Consider the following 22,922-nt stretch of genomic DNA (forward strand, 5'->3'; position numbering starts at 1 on the left):
TCCCTAAAGAAACAGGTGTCCACACTACAGAAGTCAGCAGCACAGCTGTATGAATCACCACCCAAGGGCAGACCTGTCACGCCCAACCACGCCAGCCACCAGAGCCAAATGATCCTCTGAAGAGCATTTTACTCTGAAATGAGCCCCATACACAGCACAGTCAAGGTACTCTACACAAGGCTTTTGTTTCAAGTCCAACAGACACCCCGATGGGAATTTTCAATTTACAGATAATTTAAAAAAACCCACACCCCCTCAGCATAAAAATATAACACAGATCTTCCATTGTCTCCAACACGTTTAGTCCTCAAAATTTGGTTTTGCAAAAGGCTCTTCTGCACAGGCTTTTTTGTCTGCTTAGTTTACAGGCATAGTACCTAAACTCCAAACAATTCTCAGCATCTCTAAGAAAAACAGACCAGGTAAAATTAAGTCAATTTCTTTCAACCCCACTCCCTTCTCCCTGCCAAGCCCGTCATGCCATTCAGGGAAAACGTAGTGGTCCAAATGTTTCATAAAACACAAGTGCCACACGACCCACTTGAATCCGGCTTCCATCTACATCTTGAAGAACAGAAAAAAAAAGGAAAAAAAAAAGACTTCATACACAAACAATTTTCACACCTTTAATGTAATGGCACCCTAATTAAGTTTACAGTACTTTCATCTCCACTAGATACTGTGTTTCACAAGTATAATGGGGAAAAAAACAAACATTAAAAAACACTATTTTTTTTGCAAGGTTTTAGGAACTCAACCACTTGGAGTTACATATGCATAAATGCCTTTCAAAAAATTGTTAATTGTATTTTTCACCTTCACACAACAAAAAAATAGGGTTTTGCTGGATCTTTTCACAAGATATGGAGATCAAAGATGGCACTTAAGAAACTTCTCAGGTCAGGGGTGGCATAAGGTTATATCAGGACTTCCGCTAGAGAGCCTGTCATTAAGCAACCACTATAAATAGGAAAAGAACATGCAAGAGCTCTGAATAAGTGAGAAGCACAACATGTTTTGCAAGCTCGTGTTCTGACAGCCATGGAACTGAAGCTGCTGGCTGGGGAAAGCCTGCCTGAATTTCTTCAGCTGAAGCCTATTCAAAGCATACCCATCACAGAAAGTCTTATAGATAAGAATACACTAGGCTCTGCGATACTAGTGACAAGCTCTCCTTTTCATTTTACCTTGGATAAACAACCAGAACAAGCAGAAAGGTCACTTTGAGAAGCCACAGGAATAATAGGAAGTATTTGTTGGTTTTCCTATGACCAGTAATTAAGAGAACTAATATGGAAGCAGATAAAAATAGACTAGGCAGAAGTCTTTTTAAGGTACTATTAGCTAGAAAACTAACAACTCTATCGTTTTATTATCAGTTTCATACTTTGACTTTAAAGAGTTAAGGAAAACAAGTACACTTTGTACGAATAAAGTCTGGAGCATCCTTAAAGAGGGGAAGCTAACCTAGAAGCAGCCAAGGACCCTTGATTTTCACCTAAAAGCTTATGCTGAAAGACGGTGAATTCATACAGTCACTTAAAAGAGACTCAAATTCTGGGGGTGGCTGTGTTTCCTACAATTTACAGTGTTCATTTTAGCTTTTATTCCTCTAATTCAGGATTAGGGAATGGACTCAAGTTCATAACTGGAGAAAAACTCATTTGGAGAAATCAACGGTTTGGTTCTAGTAGGAACTTTAAATATTCCTTGTCCCATGCTTAAGAACTGCTCATTCTGCTGTTTCCAAATTTTTTTTTTTAATTAAAAAATATCAACTAGACTAAGAAAGGCATCAACATTTTACCTTTGCATCCTGCTTCTAGAGTTGCCTCCCACCTCTAAGTTCCAGCGGTCACCATCCCTAAAGGACATTCAATAATACTCTCTTATATTTAATACTAAAGGCCACATCCTTCCAAAGTCTTATCAGTGTGAACAATTCTCCTCAAATGCATACAGAAATGCCCTCTAAAAAACTTGCTATTTGTGAGAGAAAGTAATTCAGAACTTTTAGTTAATAATTTGTTCATTTGGATGCCCATACAATATGAATCAGGCAGATAATATGAGTCATGCACAGGACTGATGGATATTATTATAGGATATATTAAAGAAAAAAAAAGCAGCAATCTACATGAATTACAACTTTTGGTTGAATCATATATTAATTATACAGAAGAAACTAAAAATCTCTACTTACACAGAAAAAGGGTGGAAATAACACAAAACACACTCACTCCAGCACTTTTCCTACTATAAGAATATTGCACATTCCGATAATGTTGCACAAATTACTGGCTTTTTATAAAGACCATATATGAGGTATTAGTCTATTAATAAATAAAGAAGAACATGGAAAAGGAAAAGCACTTAATATAATGCAACAATCCATTCCAAGTGTTTAGTGAATGAAAACTGAACAAGCAATAATACGTACCCTTGAGGGGAAGGTTAAAGTTACTTAGCAAGTAGGCAGCTTTCAATATCCATCCGAGAAGCGAAGGTTTAAATCTCTTTTGAGAAAGATTTTACGAACTCAAAGCTCATTTAGAACACTGCTGTTTAAAATGCTCATTTTGCTCATGCAATCAATCTAAAAGGTAAATTCTTATCTCACAGTTCTAAAGGGACAGCAATACATGGGTGACAGCAATCTTATTAAGGGGAACCAATTCAATATACTAAACCTGTATTACTAGTTAAGAAATAAAACAGAACTTTTGGACTGACATCAGTTAAAATATTCAGGGGTTTTGTTGTGGGTTTTTTGTTTTGTTTGGGGGTTTTGGGGTTGGGGTTTTTTTTGGGGTTTTTTTAGTTTTAAATAGTTTAGACTGGTTATGGATTTCCATGGTGCTGAAATTAATACCTGTTAGCACTGTCCTTGACATCAGATTCCAGCACCACAAGGCATTAGATGAATACAACAATTGTGATTTTCATTTTTACTTTGTATTTATACTAAGAATTTACCTTTCAAATCATAACGCTGAAAAATTCCTGCTGACAGGTAATAAATCTGTCAATCTAAACACAATCTATCTATTTTTTATTTTGACCCTTCCAGAAACTCTGGGAATCTGTAGGTAAGCTTATCTTGTTTAAGTTCACAAGAGCACAGAGGAGTATTTAAGTTCAATAAGCTGAGCTACGGAAACTACATTGCACACGTGGTAACATAATAAGCACAAAACAAGAGTGTTTTCAGTGTGCTCTTCCAAACCTTGTTAAAGAGATGTTTGTATTTTGGAAGGAAGAAAAGATATCTGGTGTGCACACAAGCTTACTTACATAAATATCCCTTAAATAAGTCAAGGGTTATTCAAATCATAAAATCTTTTCAGGCCAATGAAAGGCTGTTTGGAAATAAAAGGTATTCCTACATCACTCTCCTAGGTGAAGCACAATCTTAACATATTCCCTCTTGTTATTTTCCAACTTTAAAAAGTCTTTTATTATTAATACATTTGCAATGCTGGACAGAGTAACAAAGGCCCAAGTAAGTCATATTTCTGCTGCTATTTTGTGTAAGTTATCAAATTTGCACAAGAAGTCCATATCAGGTAAAAACTGCAAATGAAAACTTGAAAAGACATGATAAAAAAAGCAGCACTTCAAAATTAAAGTATCTCCTCTGCTGCAATCCATGCACCAGTAACTCAAACAGTCCTGAACTGACATATGAAAAAATACTATGTTTCTGAAATTAAAAATATATATCTTGTGTTGAAGTTCAAATTTATGGAAAGTGTTTACTAAACTGAAATACATGCATTTTCTGCTGTCACATGAGATTATTTCTCTCCAATTCTAAGTAGTTACTGAGACATCTACTTCCCAAATGCATGTTGTTTCTATTCTGAATATTAGTTTCACCTACAATTTCTTTATAGCAGTTAAGTGTTTTTTAGAACAAACAGTTCAAATAATTTTTTCCATGTTAGCACAAAACCAAGAAAGATTATGAAGGTGTTGAAAGAAGAAGAAAAGAGATGAAAAGAAAGAAAACGTTATTGTCCAGAACAGTCTGTATATGTGGTAACCATGTTTCCTCGTCTCTGAGTCACAGTTCTACAGTGCTTGCTGGATCCATGAAACCTGGTATCAGTTCGCACTGCATGTCGGTGTGCATTTTCAAAGTCACTAAACGAAAACATTTTTTCCATATTTTCAAACACATCGTCAAACAGTCCACCTCCAAAGGAGAACTCTTGGAAAGAACGTCTTTGCCGATTGTGAGCTTCCCGATGACTTCGGAAGTGATTTTCAAAGTGCTTTTTTGACCGTGAGTTTTGACTAAAGAGGTCAAAGTCTTTGAACAGATCGTCAAAGTTGAAATTGAATGACTGATGGAATGGGCTTCCATTATTTCCTTGTCCTTCACGATGGACAAACTGATCATATTCTCTTCGTTTATTCTCATCTGATAATGTTTCATATGCTATTTCCATTTAAAAAAAAAAAAAAAGTTTAAAAAGTTTATTTCCATTCCCATTTTAAAAAAAGAAAATAAAAATACACAAATACAAAGAACAGCTTTCTCCTACTCTCTCAACAGGACAAACTTCAAGCAAGACTTTTATTCAACACGCATACCCAATCAAGCTCAACATTTGTTTAATTTTCTCCAATACAAAATAAGCTGTTCCAAAATAAATTTTTTTATAATAACAAATATAGCTATACTATGAGGATAGATTATAGCCTCAAAATTTAAAATTCATATAATACAACTTAGTTCAACTAGCAATAAAGATTAGTGTTTGTATTTGAAAGAAAATACCAATGACACGTGGTGATCAGAAAGACTGAAGGAGAGAGGATGAGTTAGGAGCTCTGCCTAACAAAGTGCACTGCCTGCTGCTTTCCTATCACAGAAACACAGTGCAATGTCTGCAAAACTACTTGCCAGCCAGCCGGCAAGTTCTACACTGCAGTTACAACTAAGCAACAAGATAAACATTCAAAGAGATAAAATAAAGGTAATGAATTTCCCCTATCTTCAAATTCTCAATTTCTCAAAAGTCCAGCAATAAACCTGGATTTTGTCATTGGATATACCTGAAATGGAATTAGGTTTCCATCCAATCTTTGGTCCAGAACTACAGCTACTGGTGTTCCAAGGCAGAAACTCTGACAGATAGTATTCCCATTCTGATAATATTAAGTATTTTAAACACTTCCATTTTCTTATCTGTCAAAGGCTTGCAACTATTCTGTATACTTCAACACTTAAACTTAAGAGTTCCCAATTCCTTCTGCAATAGGTGGTAACAACTGCAGCAAGTATCTAACAAGACTGTCCCTCTCTCTCACTATATTAATAACTACCTTTCTTTCAAAAGAACTTTTCTGCAAACAAGAAGGTAAAACCCAGAAATCTCTTATTAGCTTAGTTAGGAGAACTACACAAATAGATGGATGTTATAATAGAGTCTAAGGGGAGCAGAAGTGGGAACACCTCATTTTTCAGCAAGCCTTTTTCTATTCTTGATTATGTGCTTCCATCATTATATCTTATCACAGAACAGTTATGAATGGTATATTCCTAGGATTACAGGATAATTCAGGTTGGAAGTGACCTCAGGTCTCTAGTCTAACCTCCTGCTCAAAGTAGGGTCAGTTATGACATCAGACTGGGTTACTCAGGGCTTTATCCACTCGCTCCTGAAAAATCTCCAAGGATGGAGACTGCACAACCTCTCTAAGCAATCTGTCCCAACACTGGCTTATCCTCAAGGTGAAAAAGTTTTTCCTTATACCAACTCTGAACGTTTTGCACCCGTTGTCTCTTGTACTCCCACCATGAACCACTGAAGCACCTTGCCTTGTGTTTTTGATAATCTCCCCACAGTTACTGGAAGGTTGCTGTTAGGTCCCCCTGAAGCCCTAGTAATCCTAAGCTGGATCTTACTAGACAGATCAAAAGATAAGAATTAACCTTCTAGGGCTAAAGTTGTCCTACTGCCAAGTATTTTTGTGACAAAAGGCATAAGCCAAGAAGCCCAATAAGTAGGAAAGCATAAACTGTGTAAAAGATCCCTGTGTTCTGCCTATGTACAAGAACACAGAAACAAGTCAGATATGGATATTGGACATTGGACACCACAGAAGTAGAATTAAAAAAAAATCTTTTTACCTCTTATTCAGTAAAAACAGAGTATACTTAAGTTACCCCATTTGCTCACAGATATAAGCCATGTATTGAATTAAGACTAAGGTTAGCACATATTACCTTCAGCAATTTCTCTAAATTTTGCTTCTGCACCAGGACTCTTATTTTTGTCTGGGTGGTATTTCATAGCCAGCTTGTGAAACGCCTTCTTGATCTGGCGGTCAGATGCATTCTTTGGAACTCCTAAGATATCATAATAGCTCTCTGTAGCCAGTATTAACTCAGTTATCATTAAAATACAGAGAGCAAATGTGAAGACAGATTGCGTAGTTGCCATTTCTCTGGTTCCTAGAAAGAAAAAGAAATATACTTGAAGAACAAGTTATTTCAGGTTCCACAAGAACTTAAAGGTACAACTATAAGCTGAAAGAGGAAGACCTGTATGTTTCAGGACTCACTCAGTGACAGACATGTAAGCACTTTGTTTCACTCGTGTCAACAAATTCCATTCCCCTAGTTTCACAATCACAGAATATGTAAATGAAAATACTGCAAATTCACATTTCATGTGCATCACAAGCATGCTTTGGTGTTCATCTTTGTTTTACATGCTTAACTGTACATTCTCCCACAGAGCTGTTGAAGTAAATATACAATATGTTTCACTGTATCAAACAGTTCACGCTGGCATACCTGAACTAGCTTTAAACTAATCCTTGAGTTCTAGGACCATAAACACAGCAGCTCTAAATGAAGCACGGGTTGCAAACACCCACTCAATACTGCAAGACGAATTCACTGATTAGCTTGTGCAACAATAAGAGCCTGAAAACACAACTGGCCTAGCGATCGACTGTGAGGTGCAGGAAGACAAGACCGTTAGACACTCATGCTCAGCTCCAGAAGGTCATTTAACTGACCTAAGGAGAACATGATAAAGAGTAAAACACTCATTTAGAGTACAGAGTTCAGTCAAGTAGGGCACATTTTCCTTTACTTTACAATGGGCTGGGCTTAGCTTACTTTCATATTAGATTGTATTATAAATAAAAACACCTACCACATCTTTGATATCAAAGAATTCATCTGATAAATACCACTGCATATAAAGGTTTACATATGAAACTCTCAATGTCTGAACTGAACTCAAAAAAGAAGTCTTCTATACAAGACAAGCAGCTTCAACAATCATTAAAAGTTGTAACCATTTTTTGCAGCAATGTATTTGTCAGAAAGTTTTATTTTAAAACAAACTGATGCTAGAACTCAGGGAAAAAGCTGTGGCATAAATAAATCATAAAAAAAAAAAATCAGTTCCACGTAGCCACATGATCTTTCATGATTTTTATGAAGGGCAGGGTGAGCTCTTCCTACCAGAAGAGATCAAATGATTTTCCAAGGCCTGTGCATATTATATTTAACACACAGCGTATAGAAACGTGAATGTTCAAAGACAGAATGCTGGCTGTCACCTAACCAGCAGGATGTGCAAGGCCCTGAACATGCTAGAAATAACACATCTCCTCACCAGATTACACTTATTTGAGTGTACCGTAAGTACAACTCAAAGAGATAAATGGTATTACTTTCCTGAAAGTTGAACAAACTAACCTTACAGTGACAGTACCATTAAAGTTAGAATACTTCTAGATGGTATGTGGCCCAAACATTTGTCACGCAGAGTTCAAAACCTTTGAATATCAGGTACACAAGACAACTAAGCCTTTAATAGAAAGTCCATACCCTCTGAAGTAAATTAACACCCAAGCACCAAAAATGGAAAAAAATACCATTTCTAATAGCTAAGTCAGAGGGCTAAAATGAATGTTGTGAGGCAAGAGCAAAAAGCTCTTAAGATTAACGTACCCATGCCCTCTTAAGCATTCATTTGGCTAGCAGCCTGCATGATATCAAGTGTTAAGGAGCAGCAGTTGAAACAAATTGTATTTTGATCAGTGTACTTGGATACCAAATGGACAGTTCTTTCCAGTATTATTCATGCATGATACCAGACAAATTTTTAGTACGAGCCTTTCCAAGGCTTTTCCATGTATTTTCTCTCACCACTTCACTAACCTGAAACTTTGCCACTCGGGTACTAAGAACTTCACACATGTACACACTTTTGGGGCTTTCTTCCTGTTTGTGCTTTATAGATACAAATTCACGTCTTCATCTCAAAGGTGAGATTGTTTTTATTTTACTTCACTTCCCCATACCTGCATCGTGCTTGTATAAACACCTGCTGCATTCTCTTAAGGCTAACCTCCCTGCTTCTACTATTAAACACTAAAAAGAGCAGTTTATGTCCTTCATTAAGAGCCAAATCCTCTTTTATAACTCCCAAGCTCATCACAGCCTGTCATCAAGTCACTCCTTTAAAGTTTTCTGCTCTCTCTATCTCAACTTCTATTATTCTTGATAATGAATTACACCTAAGTTTTCCTTTTTCTACAGTTTTCCATTAGGATTTCGTTAGTGCAGTTCTATGTTATACTACCCCTAGTTTTATCTAGATTTCCAAAGCATATTAAAAAAAAAAAAATCAGTACTTAAGTTTCGCTATTTTTTTAAATAATGTAGACAGATTTAATGCTGCCCTTGCACAACTCACTGAAACTCAAATATACGGATAAAATTAAGCATAAATGAAAATCAAGTACAAATGAAACTCCAATAAAAGCAGCATTTTAAACTTATAAGGTTATCACAAAGACATAGTAAGTCTTATATTTAGACACTACCATCAATTATTGAATTTGCTTTGCAGAAAATACCTATTTTATATACTCTCAGCATCTTAGCGTTGCTACTGTTAACTAAGATGTTAAATGCCTGACCTCCGCCCTACCATCCCTAACTATTTTTACAATCCCTTTCAAAACAAAGTCTCTTTTAAACACTTATTCTGCTTATGTCTCTTCTCCCTCAGTTTCTCATTCGAAAAGGGACAGATAGGTTTCACTTTCCAATTTCACTATGCACAGTAGTTACTTAAAACACATTCCAGAATTCGTTAAGTTCTGTATACTTCTTGACATTAAGCTCACGCCACAAAGCAGTCCTCTCCTAGCAATTATGAAGAACTACATTTTATTTGGGTACATCTAGCAATAAAGTTAGAGATTTTATTAACACAGATTAACTATTTAACTCTGTTGGATAAGTAGTTACAGATCTCAACTACTATTAAGCTTGGTATAAGAAGTATACTGCCTAATGTCTATCAAAAGTATTATAGAGGTGATAACAATCAGGTCTCTATCAGTTTATCAACATTTATCAACAGCTACACGATGAAGTGACATTTAACAGCGATGTACGTGGAATAAAATCTGTCATATATAGAAAATAAGGAGCTACTTCCATCTTGCAATGCAAATGCCCTATTCCATCCCTCTTTGAAAGTCATTAGCAAAGATCTCAGGTAAATGCTTATATTCACGAAGTCTCACATACTCAGAAAATCCACAGCATCACTACTGCTCTGATTACATGAATTGTGATGCACTATCCAGTGGAATCCTGATGTCATACAATTATTTTTGCAAACCATTTATTAGTAGTGAGAAAGTTACCAAAGTTTTCCACTGGTTCTCATACCAGGGCTAACACGATGAGTAAGCAAGTCTCCTAGTCCACAAGCAGCTACAGAAAAATCTGTCAAATTCCGGGGCTTGTACTTTTCTTGGCCTCTCCTATACTGACTGGAAAGCAAATCCAGGAGAACGCACCTGAATCTTGCTCTAGAGAATAGGGAAACGAGACAGAGCCTTCCCTGGCATCACCCTCCTTAACCAGATCCCTAATGAACCTCGCTAGAGCCCTACCACAAAGCAAGGCCGAGGCAGAGGTCGGCAGATGATACCGGCGACACTGAGCGACGCTGTCCCACCTCCAAGTCGGACAGGCTTGGTAAAGACCACAGCAGATAGGCCTAGCGAGAAGTGAGAGCCCAGAGGGGCCCAAACAGCAAATAAATCCACCAGACCGAGTCCCAGTGTCCCCCATTTCCCACACCACCCTCAGTCCCCCTCCCCCAGCGCCCCCTAACCTCTCCGGACCCTCCGCGGCCGCCTTCCCTCCAGCTACCTCAGCATCCCTCCGCCTTCCCCCAGCCCTTCCACAGCGGCTCAGGCCCTTCGCTACCGCCTTCCTCCCCGTCGGGGGAAGGCCCGGTCCCGCCGCGCCCCTCACCTCAGCCCTCGCTTGCCGCCGCCGCCAGCACAGAGGCCGCTGCCCCTCAGCGCCCCGCGCGCCGCTCCCGCCCAACCGCCGCCAGCGCTCGCGCAGGCCGTCCCCCCGCCCCCCGACAGCGGTTCCAACACGAAGCGCTCCGCCATTGGCCGCTCGGCCCCACGTGACGCGGCGCACGCGGACGGCCACCGCTGCAGCCGCCGCTACTGGGCGGGGCTTCTCCCCCTGACGCGAGGGGCGGTGGGAGGTGGAGGAGGCGGACGTTGTCCCCGTGACTCCCGCCCCCCGGGCCCCCGCTGCCGCTGCGCCGATGGTTCCTCCCCGCGGCCGGTGCGTTCCGCTCCGCCATGCCGCGGTACTGTGCCGCGTCCTGCTGCAAGAACCGAGGGGGCCAAAGCTCCAGGGACCAGCGCAAGCTGAGCTTCTACCCGTGAGTGGCAGGGGATGGCGGGTAGGGTCTGGGTGAGGGCTGGCCCCGGGGATGGCGAACGCCAGAGGGGCCAACCCCGAGTGAGGCGAGGCCCGCCGAGGCCCCTCAGGAGCCGGGGGTGGGGGGTAAACGGCCGAGAAACTAACTTTAGGGGCTGGGAGCCGCCTTTGAACCCTGCCTAGTCCCCAGTGGCTAGAGGGGAATAACGCTGTCATCTCTGGGGGGGAAAGGTGTAGGGAAAAAGAGCGGACAGGCTGAATATTTAATCACCCCCCCCCGCGAAGACGGAGGGTACTTGCTTAGGGGGTAGGAGGTGCATCAGGGCCGAAGGGCTCTCGAAGAGGTGCAGAGGATTCATGAGGTGAAAATCAAAGAGATCGGCTAAAAAATAAAATCTGCTCTTATAGTCATGAGGTTCTGTAGCTGTTAGAGCTAAGCAGCACAGGTTACCCCGGTGTTTTTAAGCGTGGGAGGGGTAACCTTTGTGGAAGGGGTGTTCCAGCAGGGCAGGCGTTAGCGGGGGCATTGGCTTAATGGTGAAGGAGCCGAGTATCCTGCACCTGACAGCTCGCAAGCTTAGCGGAGGGCCTAACAGAGCCGGAAAGTAAACATACATTGACTCTTTAAAATTAAATATTGCCACTAGAATTATTATCTTGCCTGCACTGCAAACAGAGGCATTGCTGTTTTGTTTGGAGGTAGCCGAGCTAGCAGGAAGCTAACGGGCTTCGTTGCCAAAAAACAGTTTATGGCAGCTGTATAGTACTATCCGGCCACCTGATTGATTAATCACCGTCCCAGGCCCACAGTAACCTCTGTACTGTTGCGGTTACGTGGCTGTTGATTCCCAGAGTGGTGAGTTAAAACCAGTGTTTCTCAACCCTGAGAGGGGCACAGTGCACGTAACTAAATATTAATGCATTTCTGTTGAATAAAAGTATGATAAGCATTTGTCAACAGAAGAAATTTTGTAGCATTTAAGAAAGATTTGAAAAATAAATTTCACAACTAGCCTCAAAATCTGTTTTGGTAAAATTTGTACCTCACACTAAGTTGGCAGTTTGTTTCAGTTGCTGAGTATTCATTGTTATCCCAAGATCAGGAAGGCTATGTAGGAAGACCCACAGGAAAGCTGCTCTGAAAGGGATTTTAGTTTAAATTGAAGGAAAGCTCCTTTTCCCGGCATGTCTCTTAATATGTGATTCATCATAAAACAATCGTGAAAATGAGGGGAAATAAATTATTTCTATTGCTTTAGAGAATGTGAGTGCCACATGGACGATCAAAACAAGTTTTAGTGCTGATACATATTTATATTCAAATGTATGGCATCAGTATAAAGATGATTGCCAAAACACAGCTGTTTTATCTAGCCATTGAATTGTGCTGCATTACGAGTATCATGGTCCTATGAGATGTGATTTATAGAGATCTCTTGCCCTACATTATCAGCTGCTACTGATGTGAATTGCAAGTTTTATTTCCTTGCTTCTTACCACCCCAAGGAAGTCCTCTGCTGCTCTGTGGTTTTGGGTCTGAGCCCCCTCTGAACTTTTTAACTGTGACATAATCTCAGCTGGCCTAACTGCCTTTCTTTGTTTTATTTCTTCATCTCTCTGACTTGTGCAGTAGTGGCAGCTCCTGAATAAATTCTGTTCACTTCCTCTTGCCATTTTCCTTTTTTTGTGTTTCGTTTACACCAGAGAACAGATTGTGATGATGTGTAAGGGGGTATTGAGAGCAGGAGCAGGTTTTGGCAAAGTTGCCCTTAAGCTAAAATAATAAATTTCCCTACCAGACATTGTCTTTCACTGCAGATTATTTTGTTTCCTGTCCGAAGCAGTCTGACTGTGGGGAGCAGCGAGTACTGTGTTGCAAGGGTAACGGCAGTGGAGGCAAATGTTCTCAAGCCCTTCTTGGAGAGGGTGCAATTGGTGACATGACCTTCAATTGAAAGAAGTCATCCTCTTACCGAGAGCCTTCTTTGGAACTACGTAGTAACATCCCAGGCTAAGCTCTGTTACTCATGGGGCGTGCTGTGTAGTATATCTAATGCTGCTATTGGGTGTACACAAACTAAGTAGGCAGGATTTGAAAAGGCTGAACGTCTAACCTGTCCTTGAGAGATTATTCTGTTCTTGCTAGCATTATTCCTTGCATTTGTGCAGGCACTCAGAGCCAGATGCATCAAAAGCTTGCTCTGTTCCCTTGGTAACTTCAAAACTTAAATGGCAGCAAATTCAAAAGATTGGGGAAGGGGTGAAGACATGCACATTTATCCTGTCAATCTCAGGTATCTTTCTCTCAAAATCAGCTAAGTTTGCAGTTTTGGAACACTCTGGGCCTGCATAAGTGAGTCATTGCCATGTGCGGCTTTTGGGGGAAACCTGCAGCTTCAGGGGTTTGAGGGTGGGATCTAGGGTTTGCCAAGAAGTAGCCCAACTGACTGGTGTCATTCGTGGCATTCAGGTGACACTGGGCACTCCAGGCTCTCTCCCCAGCTTCTGTTGTGTGGGAATACCTCACTGCAGAACCAAATTTTTTGTGCATTGAATTTCCATTAACAGATGGTAATAAAGATTACCAAAAGAACTGATTGTTAATTAAAAGGAAAAAAAGAGCTAAGGGAAGAGAAATGGAGTTAGGAATGCTCCATTTCTATTTAGGGAGTAAAAAAAAGTGGCTCTTGTAAAGAGTCTGTAGGCACTTGTTCACATCTGGATGTTTCTGTTGTCCGTCATACTGCTAACAGCTAATAGTTTTTACATCCTACAGTTATGATCAGGTCAGGTTTAATGACCACATGAATCTATCTCTTACAGTTTCATATACCCAAAAGCGGAGATTTTTTTTTTTAATTATTATTGTTCATAGTTCTAAGGAATATTGCTTTCTTAACAGGAGTCATTTAACAGTGCTCAGAATTCAAGTTATGGTTTATGTATCTTATGTGGTTATATGCTAGAGTTGAAAGAAACTTGATATGCACCAGAGAAATCTGTAAGCACATTTCAAATACCCTGGTATCTGTCTGGTAAGAGATGAGAGCCGAGTGGTCTGAATGTTCACAATGCCATTACCATAACTTCTTGACTGTGCGTGCATCATAATGGGCCTTTCATTTCCCCTTAATTTGTGTATCATGATTCATTAAGTAAATTCCATATCTTCACCCACGTTCTTTTGATTTAGTTCTCTTTCCCAGGTAATTTGCCTGACCGTTTGCATATATTTTCAATATTGGTTTATTTTTTTTCTATGAACGTATACACTCTTCGTTTTCCTTTTCAAGTAGGTTAGGTGATTGAAGAGTTATTTATGGATTACATAATATTTTGTGGGCTCTCAATGCTGTAAGAAAGCTTAATTGCTGAAACACAAAATATAGAAATGTTTTGCATTTGTGTATATTTACTTTTTGAACAGAATTTAAATCCTGCACTGGAAATATTCACATTTCCAAGTTATCAGATAATCTGAAGTATGACATATGTCAAGAGGTACTCTGTTAAACAAAAAATAGTTCCAAAAGGTTTTGTGACTAATTGTGTCTAATAAAACAAAAAAGCTCCACAAATACTATTTCTAAAGTGAGGACCAGACCTAACGTTTTTTAAATGAAGTTAGAGTCTTTCGTCTGACTTCAGCAGAACTACTTTCTGAGCAAGTGTTGCAGGATAAAGCCTTTTAAGACATCTTGGCCATGGGTTCTGAAACCCTTGGCCAGCAGAAATCAACAGAAATTCTGCTGCTGAACTCTGGAGCAAATATCCAACAAGAAATAATTGGGATAATTACTGGATTAACATGTAAGTGACATTCTGGTTAGCATTTCATATTTAGAATTCTTAAAAAAGGATTATTTTAATTTTGTTGTAAGGAAAGACTACCTTGTAAGAAACAGTGAGATATTCTTTATTTGAAAAGAAGAAAGAAAGAAAAAATATTTTTTTTGTTTGTGTTTTTGTTTTTCAACTGCTTTAAAAAAGATTTCCACTTCATGATAAAGAGAGACTTGAGAAATGGCTGCGGAATATGAAACGAGATGCATGGACTCCAAGTAAGCACCAGCTTCTATGCAGTGATCATTTTACCCCCGATTCCCTTGATGTGCGATGGGGTATACGATACTTGAAACATACTGCTGTACCAACAATTTTCTCTTCCCCAGGTGATGAGGTAATGTATTCCTATCTTTTTTTATTGTACAAAGCTAACCAACTATTTATATAATATAGATGTCCTAATTATCTGTAATATATTCATATTTTATTTTAAAAATAGAATTCCCATCCATCGAAATACTTTGTCAACAGGACTGACACAAAATGAGTGTGTGATTCCACAGTGTAAAGGAAGAACAACTTCCCATACTTTGACGGGAGGTTCAATATCTTTTTTAACTGGAAATTACAAAAGCATTTCCTATAGGAAATTTTTCATGGGAAAATAAATTTCCTATGAGAATATTATGATTATAAATATTTTTTTTCTGCACAATTACTTTTAATTAATATTTTAATATTCTTTTAAGGCCTTTTATTAACTATACATGAATACTGGCTTTGGAATGTATTAGTTTCAAACTACACATTTCTCTTTCCTGTCCCTAACCTCTCTAACACCTAAGAACTCAGGAGTGTTACCTGCTAAAGATATCCCACAAAGACTATTCCATCTTATTTTTCACCAAGTTGTACTATTGGTTACATAAAAATACTGTGCTACACAGGCACTTAATCTTGATCAAAGCTATGCCAATTCTCTTCTGGCACATAACTTTCTTCCTCTGGATCATCATGTTGGAGGTGGGAGAAATGGAAGGACTGGAATTAAGGCTGAATTGCTGAAACTGAAACGTGTGGCTAATTAATTTTACAAAAGAATTTATTTTTAGTCATTAAGTTCTCTGTCTTCTTGGATAGCTGCAAGTGTTGTCCAGACTGCTTTTGACTCCAGAGTGAAACGCAATCTTGATAAATCTCTCAAATAGAAAAATAGAAAATCTTACAATTTGTGGCAGTAATAACTTAGCAATAAATATTTTTCCTTCCAACCCCCCTGGCCTCGCTTCAATATATCCCTCGCTTCCCTGTGCTGGGAAGCCCTAGCTTTAGAACTGGGCTTTGCTGCCCTGTGCTTCTGTGCAATTACAGATAAACTATGTGATTTCCCCCTAAAGAAAAGTCAGATTTTCCCCACCTCTTCATTCTCTCTTGTTTTGCATGTGACCATAGAGTAGTCATAGTATACCTACAAAGATGGATAGTAGAGTTATGAGGGTAACAAACTTTTTATGCAGTGGTTGTTGCCGAGAACATACCCATGGTTTCTCTAAATTATTTTTGCATCAGCAATATATATCTGGGAAATCCCAGGTAGATTTATCCAGTTTGGAAAAAAAATATTCTATGCTGCCTTTCAGTGTATCCATCACTTCCCTGCTATCAAAAGAAAAGAGATGCCAGTTCTTCATATGCATGATACTGTGAACTTGCTTTCCTGGGGTCACACTTCTCTCTCTGACATTATTTTTTTTTTTAATCTCATGCTTCTGACTGCACTTTTCTAAACATCAAGACATATCCTGTCAGTGACCACCTCAGCAAATCAGCAATATCTGTTGACTTGGCCACTGGATCTGTAGTTGCCCCAAACCCTCATTTTCCACATGGACCAAATATTCACAAAGATACGGGAAAGAGCTCTCCTTATTCTGGGGGAAAATCCCTTGTTAGCCTGTTCCTGAGTTAACGTAGAGGAACAAGAAACTAAGGTGCCAAGCTGCCTTTCAACACTGTCTATAAGCCCTTGGTTTGGAAAACTGAGAGCGAAGAGTTGCAATATTTGCATATTGTTCACCACCACCTTGCTTTATGTATTACGGAGAGCAAGTGAAGGATATCTTCCTAGAAATGCTTAATGATTCTTTAGGAAACATTTTGTATTATTTCTTCTGCTAAATAAAGAATTATTGTGTCTCAAGAGCAGTATTAGTTGCCTGCATTTCAATATTGGTCACCATTCTACATTAGTTTGCAAGGATTTTACTTTTGAAGACTGTTGCAAGAGTGTGAGGGCAGGGACTGATGGTCAAGGAAGCTTTTCAATGAAAGTAAAGGTCTTTCTTCAAGCAGCTCTGTCCTGGGAGGTGTTTTGGTGCCTTTCCTTCTGCCTTCATGGCAGCTCTGATAGGCAAGGATTTGGGGGACATTTCTCTAATTTATTTCATAAGAGATTTGTCTATTTAAAAGATTTAGTCTGAGAAGGTCTTTTTCAGCTGCTGGTAGAACAGAGAGAGGGAAATACTTCATTCTCTCAAAATCCCTAAGATTGATGTGGTCATAGAATCGTAGAATTGTTTAGGTTGGAAAAGACCTTTAAGATCATCAAGTCCAAATGTAAGCCTAGCACTGCCAAGTCCACCACTAAACCATGTCCCTAAGCACTACATCTACCCATCTTTTCAGTACCTCCAGGGATAGGGGCTCAACCACTTCCCTGGGCTGCCTGTTCCAGTAAAAAGAAAAAGGTAACCAAATGAATTCTACTTTGGTATACATTTTTCAGTCCTTTTAAGACTGAAGTTTCATATAAAATCGAATTACAAAGTTTAATGTGTTTAGGATACTTCGAACTACATACATACTTCTATGAACATACACTTTGAAATTGTCTTTTCCATCATAATCTGTTTTTTCAGCCTGGCCGCTTTTTTTTTTTTTCCCCGCTTCTTTTTGTTCTTCCCTCCCCTCCCCCCCCTCCATTTTTTTTTGCCTGGCCTATATCTAGTTAGCAAAGTTAAAGTTGCTTCTTGTTCTCTTTGTTTGTTCTGGGTGGTTTTGGTTTTGTTTTTTAGTTCACAGGCCTAACATGAGTACAAGTTCTGCAGCTTGGTCTCTTCATAATCAAGCCTACTAGAAAAAAATAAGACACTCACTATTAGTGTATTTTTGTTTCACTGACTGACATACTAAAAAGCTTGTTTGGATACTGATCTTAAGTCTAATCATGTGGGGATGTAGTTCACGTCAAAAAGAAAAAGGGAAAAAGAAGGTGGGTGAAAAACGTTAAGCTTCAGATTGTGTCTCATTAACAGCTTCCGTTTAAAGTCCTGTTAAAATTATATCCTGCTAAGATTTCTATCAATCCAAAAAACAGTTCTCCATTTTTATGTGTTGCAAAGTTTAATTGTCAGAACTGAATTGCTTGTTTTAAAATCAGCCTGTGTGATTGTGCATGAATATGTTTCACTATTCTGCAAGCCTGTGTTCATATTCTTTTGTTGTTGTTAAATTCTCTTCGGGGTGGACCGCATGACTAAAAATTTGCTACATCATTCTAAAACAACTTTGTTGCATTTTTAAGGAAAAATCTTGTACTGTGTATATTTAGTATACATATATTTAATACAAAGTTTCAGGTGGTAATAGGAGATACTAGCCAGTCTTAGACAGATTTGTGTAGCCACTTCTCTTCAAGTGCTTTAAAAATTATGACTCGTGTAAATCAGCAAAGTTCCTTAGAGTTTGAAAAAAGAAAAAAAATGTATTATTGCCTTTAGAGCTTTAAAATAGTATTTTGATATTTAGGACCTGAAGCAAAGTTATGGAAGACGCTTACATGAATTTTCAGGTGTCTGGTGTAATTTTTAAACAGTGCTTGTCTAAATTACTCCTTATGCAGTACCATGCTATAGAATGAGATTTGCCCAATGTTTTTCATTCTCAAGTGATCTCCTAGTTACAAGGTGGTTGGTTTTGTGTTTTTTTTTTTCCTCTAGGAAGAAGATTCTTCTCAGAACAGCTCACAAGAGATAAAGAAAGAAGACCCAGAAGAAACAAACGCAAATGTAGTGTCAGAGAAAGCATCTGGATCACTTGAACCTTGTACACCAAAGAAAAATTCTGTAATTGCAGAAAACGTAGATGAAAAAGTAGTAGTTTGCTCAACTGCATTGAGTAAACCTTTACAAATTCAAAAACTCCAACTTCAAAACAGAGAAGACTTTCAGGCAGACAGTGTCATTCTTGCTAATTCCTCTAAGCAGCATATACATCAACCTAATCCTGTTTTAATGGCAGCAGCAGTCGAGAGCATGGAAGCTACCAGTGTTCATACTTCTGTAGAGAATGCAGGAGGTTGTACAGCTACAGTCTTACAATTTACAGACCCTGACTACTTGAATTCATCTCTGAAACTGAAAAATGCTTTAGGTTCAATTACTGACTATGCAATTGAAAATCCTAACTCTCATGTTGTAGGCTGCTCTGCTGAAGTACAGCCAACAACTGAAAATGCAGTTTTACTGAGTACAGTCACACAAACTATTGAACAGTTCAGTGGAAGTGAAGAATCTGTCATTGCTATTATTGTGCCAGCTGAGAGTCCAGAAAAGCCTGAAATAGTAAATAGTTCTTTCCTGCCTATTAAGCAAGAGTTTCTTGACACAGAGGAGACAGAAACAGTTAAATCTGTGTATATGAATGCATACGGGGGAAGTGAAGTATTACAAACTGAACATTCGTACTGCAAACAAGACATAGACAGAGATCACCTTTGGCAAAAAATTTCAAAGCTCCACTCTAAGATAACTCTACTTGAAATGCAGGAGATAAAAACTTTGAAGAGACTCAGGTCCTTAGAAGCTCTTATTGAACAATTGAAGCAAGAAAACCTGCTTTCTGAAGAAAAGCTGAAGATTGTAGAAAACTGCTTTACAACACTTGAAGTGACTATGATACAGTAAAGGCTTTCGATAGTTGTTCTAAAGTATCTTTTTAGCCTCTTTGACTGTCCTTTTGGACAAATTAACTTTTGTTTCAGTCTTGGTATTTTAAACATCTAATGCACATTGTGTGAATAGCAAATAATCTTTAAAATGTTACATCAACCACTACCAAAGCTAGGTGGTACACAATTGCCTATAAAATATGACTTGCAAGCAAGCTTTAAAAAAGATAAAACCTGTTGAAGTTTTGTGTAAAAGTATATGAATGGAATCAATAAAGATAAGTTAAACCTTTCTAGCTGCAGGCCCCTCTGAAATATGCAACTCCTGCATTTGGGGCAGCAGTAGAGTGGACAGAATAAACATGTAGGATGTACAATTATAAAACTTTTGTGTTTTTTTTTTTTTAAAAAGCATCCCAATTCTCTTTCAAATGAGTAATGAGGTATGTAATACACATTGTCCAGTGAGGCCACAATTACTCTTTAATCTTCTGTTCATCTAACATTTGTTCTGATAGTTTTTTGTACACTTGACCTTATTAAAATTGTTTCTGCAATAAAAGGTGTTTCATTTAGTACTAGAAACAAAAATTCTTTAAGAATATTGTTACAATGAACAGGTCTGTCTCTTTTTTTGGATGGTTCAGCTCAAATGGAAAGAACCATCTCAAATAGTGATATTTTTGCTGGTTAGTAAAAGGGAAAGCTCTAACTATCCAGTGAGTGCTATCTGCTCAGCATTGATCCTCTTACAATCGATAGCTGGGTAATGCGTATACCCTTAATATTACACTGGCGAAAACAATGCTTTGCAGAGCAAATTGCTAGTGAAAGTAGCAGAATCTGGCCAGATTCTGGCCAGAATCTGGCCATGATTCTAATCTGGCCAGATTTTTCTCTCTCTTACTCTTCAAGAAATGGAATTAAAAGACTAAAAATCTGCTCCCCTGTATTGATTTTATTAACTGTTTCAAGTGTACAGGATACCACTACAGTAGAAAGATACTGAGAAATCATTTTGAGGGAAATTAATTTGCTTAAATACTTTCTGCTTATTCTGTCTGCGTGCTACCCCTTAGATCTAGAGTTCACTGTACAATCTAGTACAGTGAACTAGACTAGATCATATAGTGTAAACTGTACATCGTAGTTGGACTAGATGATTGTTGTAGGTTTCTTCCAACTGAACCATTCTAGTCTAGTCAATTCTACAATGATTAGATTAGTTGAGGGACTTGGATGTATTTTCCTTTATTCAAAAGTGTGTCATCTGCCACCGGTTCCGTCTAAGACTGGAGCAAATGGGTCCTTTTGCAGCCTGTATTCTCTATCAGACATGTTCTAAACTGTTCTGGTAATCTTTTCATAAGGAATTGAGGAACAAGCAACGCTAATTACAAACCTGGCCTCCAACCAGATAACAAGTTGCAAACTAGGCAAATTTCAGAATATTTTTGAGACTCGGCATAGCTTCCTAGAAGTTGGTTTGCTAAAGCACAGTGATGTAAGAGATTAGTCTGTATCAGTAACCATTGTAATAGGCTTGTTTTGTCCTGCAGCTTGTTAACTTCTCTCAGGCTCTAAGCACGGGATATGCTTGGGAAAATTCCTAACGAAGATAATCGTAAGTTATAATACGATGAATTATTTACTGGGACTCAGTGACACACTCATTTTTTTCCCTCTTATTAGAGAGTGCTGTAAAGAACAAGCCTGTTCTGCCTTGTGTGCTCTGAAATCACAAGGGGTGTCCTGTATCCTCTAGAAACATTGCTGCTGTACAGGGTCCAATCTTGTGAACGTTGTCCAATCTTGTGAACATTGTCCAAATAGCCTCTCTGAACTGCACATTTTGTGATTTTTTATCAAGTAAGAGATCTTTCGAAGTGATTTACAAAAAGCTACATGAAATTGCTAAATGATTTCGCAATTTTAGAGATTTCATGAATGTCAGTACAAATCCTCTGCTAACACTGTATGTTTTGAGACTTGCCACCCAGTTCAAAAGTCCACTGTAGGTCTTGAATGGCAAGGAGAGCTCAGATACGGCAAAAAAGTTACAACACTTTATGCTGTTGTCTCAGCAAAGTTGTATTCCTGAAGAAAATGTGTTTTTTTTAACATGGTATTTACATTTCTGGTATATTTTTGCCTTTACTAACCGTTCCCAGTATTAAAATTGAGAATGTTATTTGTGGCATAGATTTCTTTAAACCTGGGAAAAAACAAATGCTCAGTTTTCCTTTTTTAATGGATTTTCTTGGGACTATAGCAGAAAAACGCAGTAACTCTACAAGCCTGTCACCAAGTCTACAAATTTTCCTGCTATAGGGTGATTTGATCCAACGTCCCTAGGGTGGATTAACAGGCCCTCTGCCTTTCTTCTTTACACACAGCTTTTTGTGCCAAATAGGCCATTATTAAGGCCTACAATTAGCACTTCTCACCTGAGCCTATTACCCAACTGTTGCCTAAAGTAACACCTGCTCTCTTACTGAGCAGGATATTACAGCTGTTAAGCAGACGTGTCTAACAATAGATAATAAATAATATGACAGTTTATTAACCTGGTGTTTTCAAGTAAAGCTTTACAACATTAGACTTAAGTTTACCAGTTTTTCCTAATTCTAAATTTGACATGTGATTGCTCTCTGTCTGTCAGATCATAGTGTGTCCATCCCATCTCTGTGCGTCCATCCCATCTCGCTATGTCCATCCCATCCAGGTTCATGGTTTCTGCAGCAGCCAGCATCACCAACTTAAAAAAAAAAAGCCAGAGATTGCCTGGAAACAGCATGGGTTTGTATGTAGCATTTCTCAGGCCTGGTCTTGTAGCAATGAAGAGGTTGAAACTCCTCAAAGCAGTTTGAAGGTAGACCAGAATCCATGCTGTGTTTTGTCGGTGACTGTTGCAAATCGATTCCAATAAATTATTTTGGGCAGAGAATTTTGTATTCATTTTAAAATATTTAGTGTTATAGGTGGCTATGGTTGCTTACAGGAAGATATGGCTAGGTCCTTTGCTTCAATGATATGCTGACACTGAATTACTCAGGCTAATTATTGCAAGGAAGGAAAAATACCATGTTGGGAATTGCCACACCCCACTGAATTAGATGCTACTTGTACATGTTTTTTTCAGTGTTTCCTAATCATAAAGCTGTACAGCCTTTGCACACAATTTTATTTCACTAAACTTTATGGACTCTCAAAGATGCTATATTATTCCTTGAGATGCAATGGAACATGCTTTTGTGCAGTTCCAGCCCAGCATCATAGTACACTGAATCATCTGTAACATATCAGGCTTATCTCGATCAAAGTTAAATGTTCTTATTTATATTTTCAATAATTTTGCATTTGCATCAGCTTTTTTTTTAAACTTTTGACTGCCTGTTTCCACCGATGTAATTAATTACTTCAACAGTTTACGGATTTAACAGA

General features: G+C 38.5%; 2 protein-coding genes across 6 annotated transcripts; one reads left to right on the forward strand and one right to left on the reverse strand.

Annotated features, from left to right (window-relative positions):
• Positions 1 to 612: 612 nt before the first annotated feature.
• On the reverse strand, positions 613 to 10,460 carry DNAJB9 (DnaJ heat shock protein family (Hsp40) member B9). 3 transcript variants are annotated; one of them, XM_087765767.1, is made up of 3 exons: positions 10,316 to 10,460; positions 6,239 to 6,466; positions 613 to 4,444 (listed from the first exon to the last, which is right to left on the reverse strand). In XM_087765767.1, the coding sequence occupies exons 2-3, from the start codon at positions 6,453 to 6,455 to the stop codon at positions 4,014 to 4,016; spliced, it is 648 nt and encodes a 215-aa protein (XP_087621893.1). In that variant the 5' UTR covers positions 6,456 to 6,466; positions 10,316 to 10,460; the 3' UTR covers positions 613 to 4,013. The 3 variants fall into 3 exon arrangements, with proteins under 3 accessions (XP_087621893.1, XP_087621894.1, XP_087621895.1); XM_087765768.1 differs by lacking the exon at positions 10,316 to 10,460 and adding an exon at positions 10,173 to 10,270; XM_087765769.1 differs by lacking the exon at positions 10,316 to 10,460 and adding an exon at positions 9,949 to 9,969.
• A 72-nt stretch (positions 10,461 to 10,532) lies between these two features.
• THAP5 (THAP domain containing 5) lies at positions 10,533 to 22,546 on the forward strand. Of its 3 annotated transcripts, none has more exons than XM_087765764.1 (3): positions 10,533 to 10,745; positions 14,735 to 14,924; positions 18,529 to 22,492. In XM_087765764.1, exons 1-3 carry the CDS (start codon positions 10,663 to 10,665, stop codon positions 19,492 to 19,494), a joined length of 1,239 nt encoding a protein of 412 aa, XP_087621890.1. In that variant the 5' UTR covers positions 10,533 to 10,662; the 3' UTR covers positions 19,495 to 22,492. The 3 variants fall into 3 exon arrangements, with proteins under 3 accessions (XP_087621890.1, XP_087621891.1, XP_087621892.1); XM_087765765.1 differs by lacking the exon at positions 10,533 to 10,745 and adding an exon at positions 14,399 to 14,554 and having other exon boundaries at positions 18,529 to 22,501; XM_087765766.1 differs by lacking the exons at positions 10,533 to 10,745; positions 14,735 to 14,924 and adding an exon at positions 17,608 to 17,801 and having other exon boundaries at positions 18,529 to 22,546.
• The last annotated feature ends 376 nt before the right edge of the window (positions 22,547 to 22,922 follow it).

This window comes from Nipponia nippon, unplaced genomic scaffold, assembly GCF_047370975.1.
Source record: "Nipponia nippon isolate SJK-2023a ecotype South Korea unplaced genomic scaffold, ASM4737097v1 scaffold_3, whole genome shotgun sequence".
NCBI lineage: Eukaryota > Metazoa > Chordata > Aves > Pelecaniformes > Threskiornithidae > Nipponia > Nipponia nippon.

Coding starts and splice junctions, on each gene's coding strand:
- DNAJB9 (XM_087765767.1), bottom strand. CDS start 6,455: ATGGCAACTACGCAATCTGTCTTCACATTTGCTCTCTGTATTTTAATG. Junction 4,445..6,238: donor ATTTAGAGAAATTGCTGAAG/GTAATATGTGCT, acceptor AAATGGAAATAG/CATATGAAACATTATCAGAT.
- THAP5 (XM_087765764.1), top strand. CDS start 10,663: ATGCCGCGGTACTGTGCCGCGTCCTGCTGCAAGAACCGAGGGGGCCAA. Junction 10,746..14,734: donor CGCAAGCTGAGCTTCTACCC/GTGAGTGGCAGG, acceptor GCTTTAAAAAAG/ATTTCCACTTCATGATAAAG. Junction 14,925..18,528: donor TCTCTTCCCCAGGTGATGAG/GTAATGTATTCC, acceptor TTTTTCCTCTAG/GAAGAAGATTCTTCTCAGAA.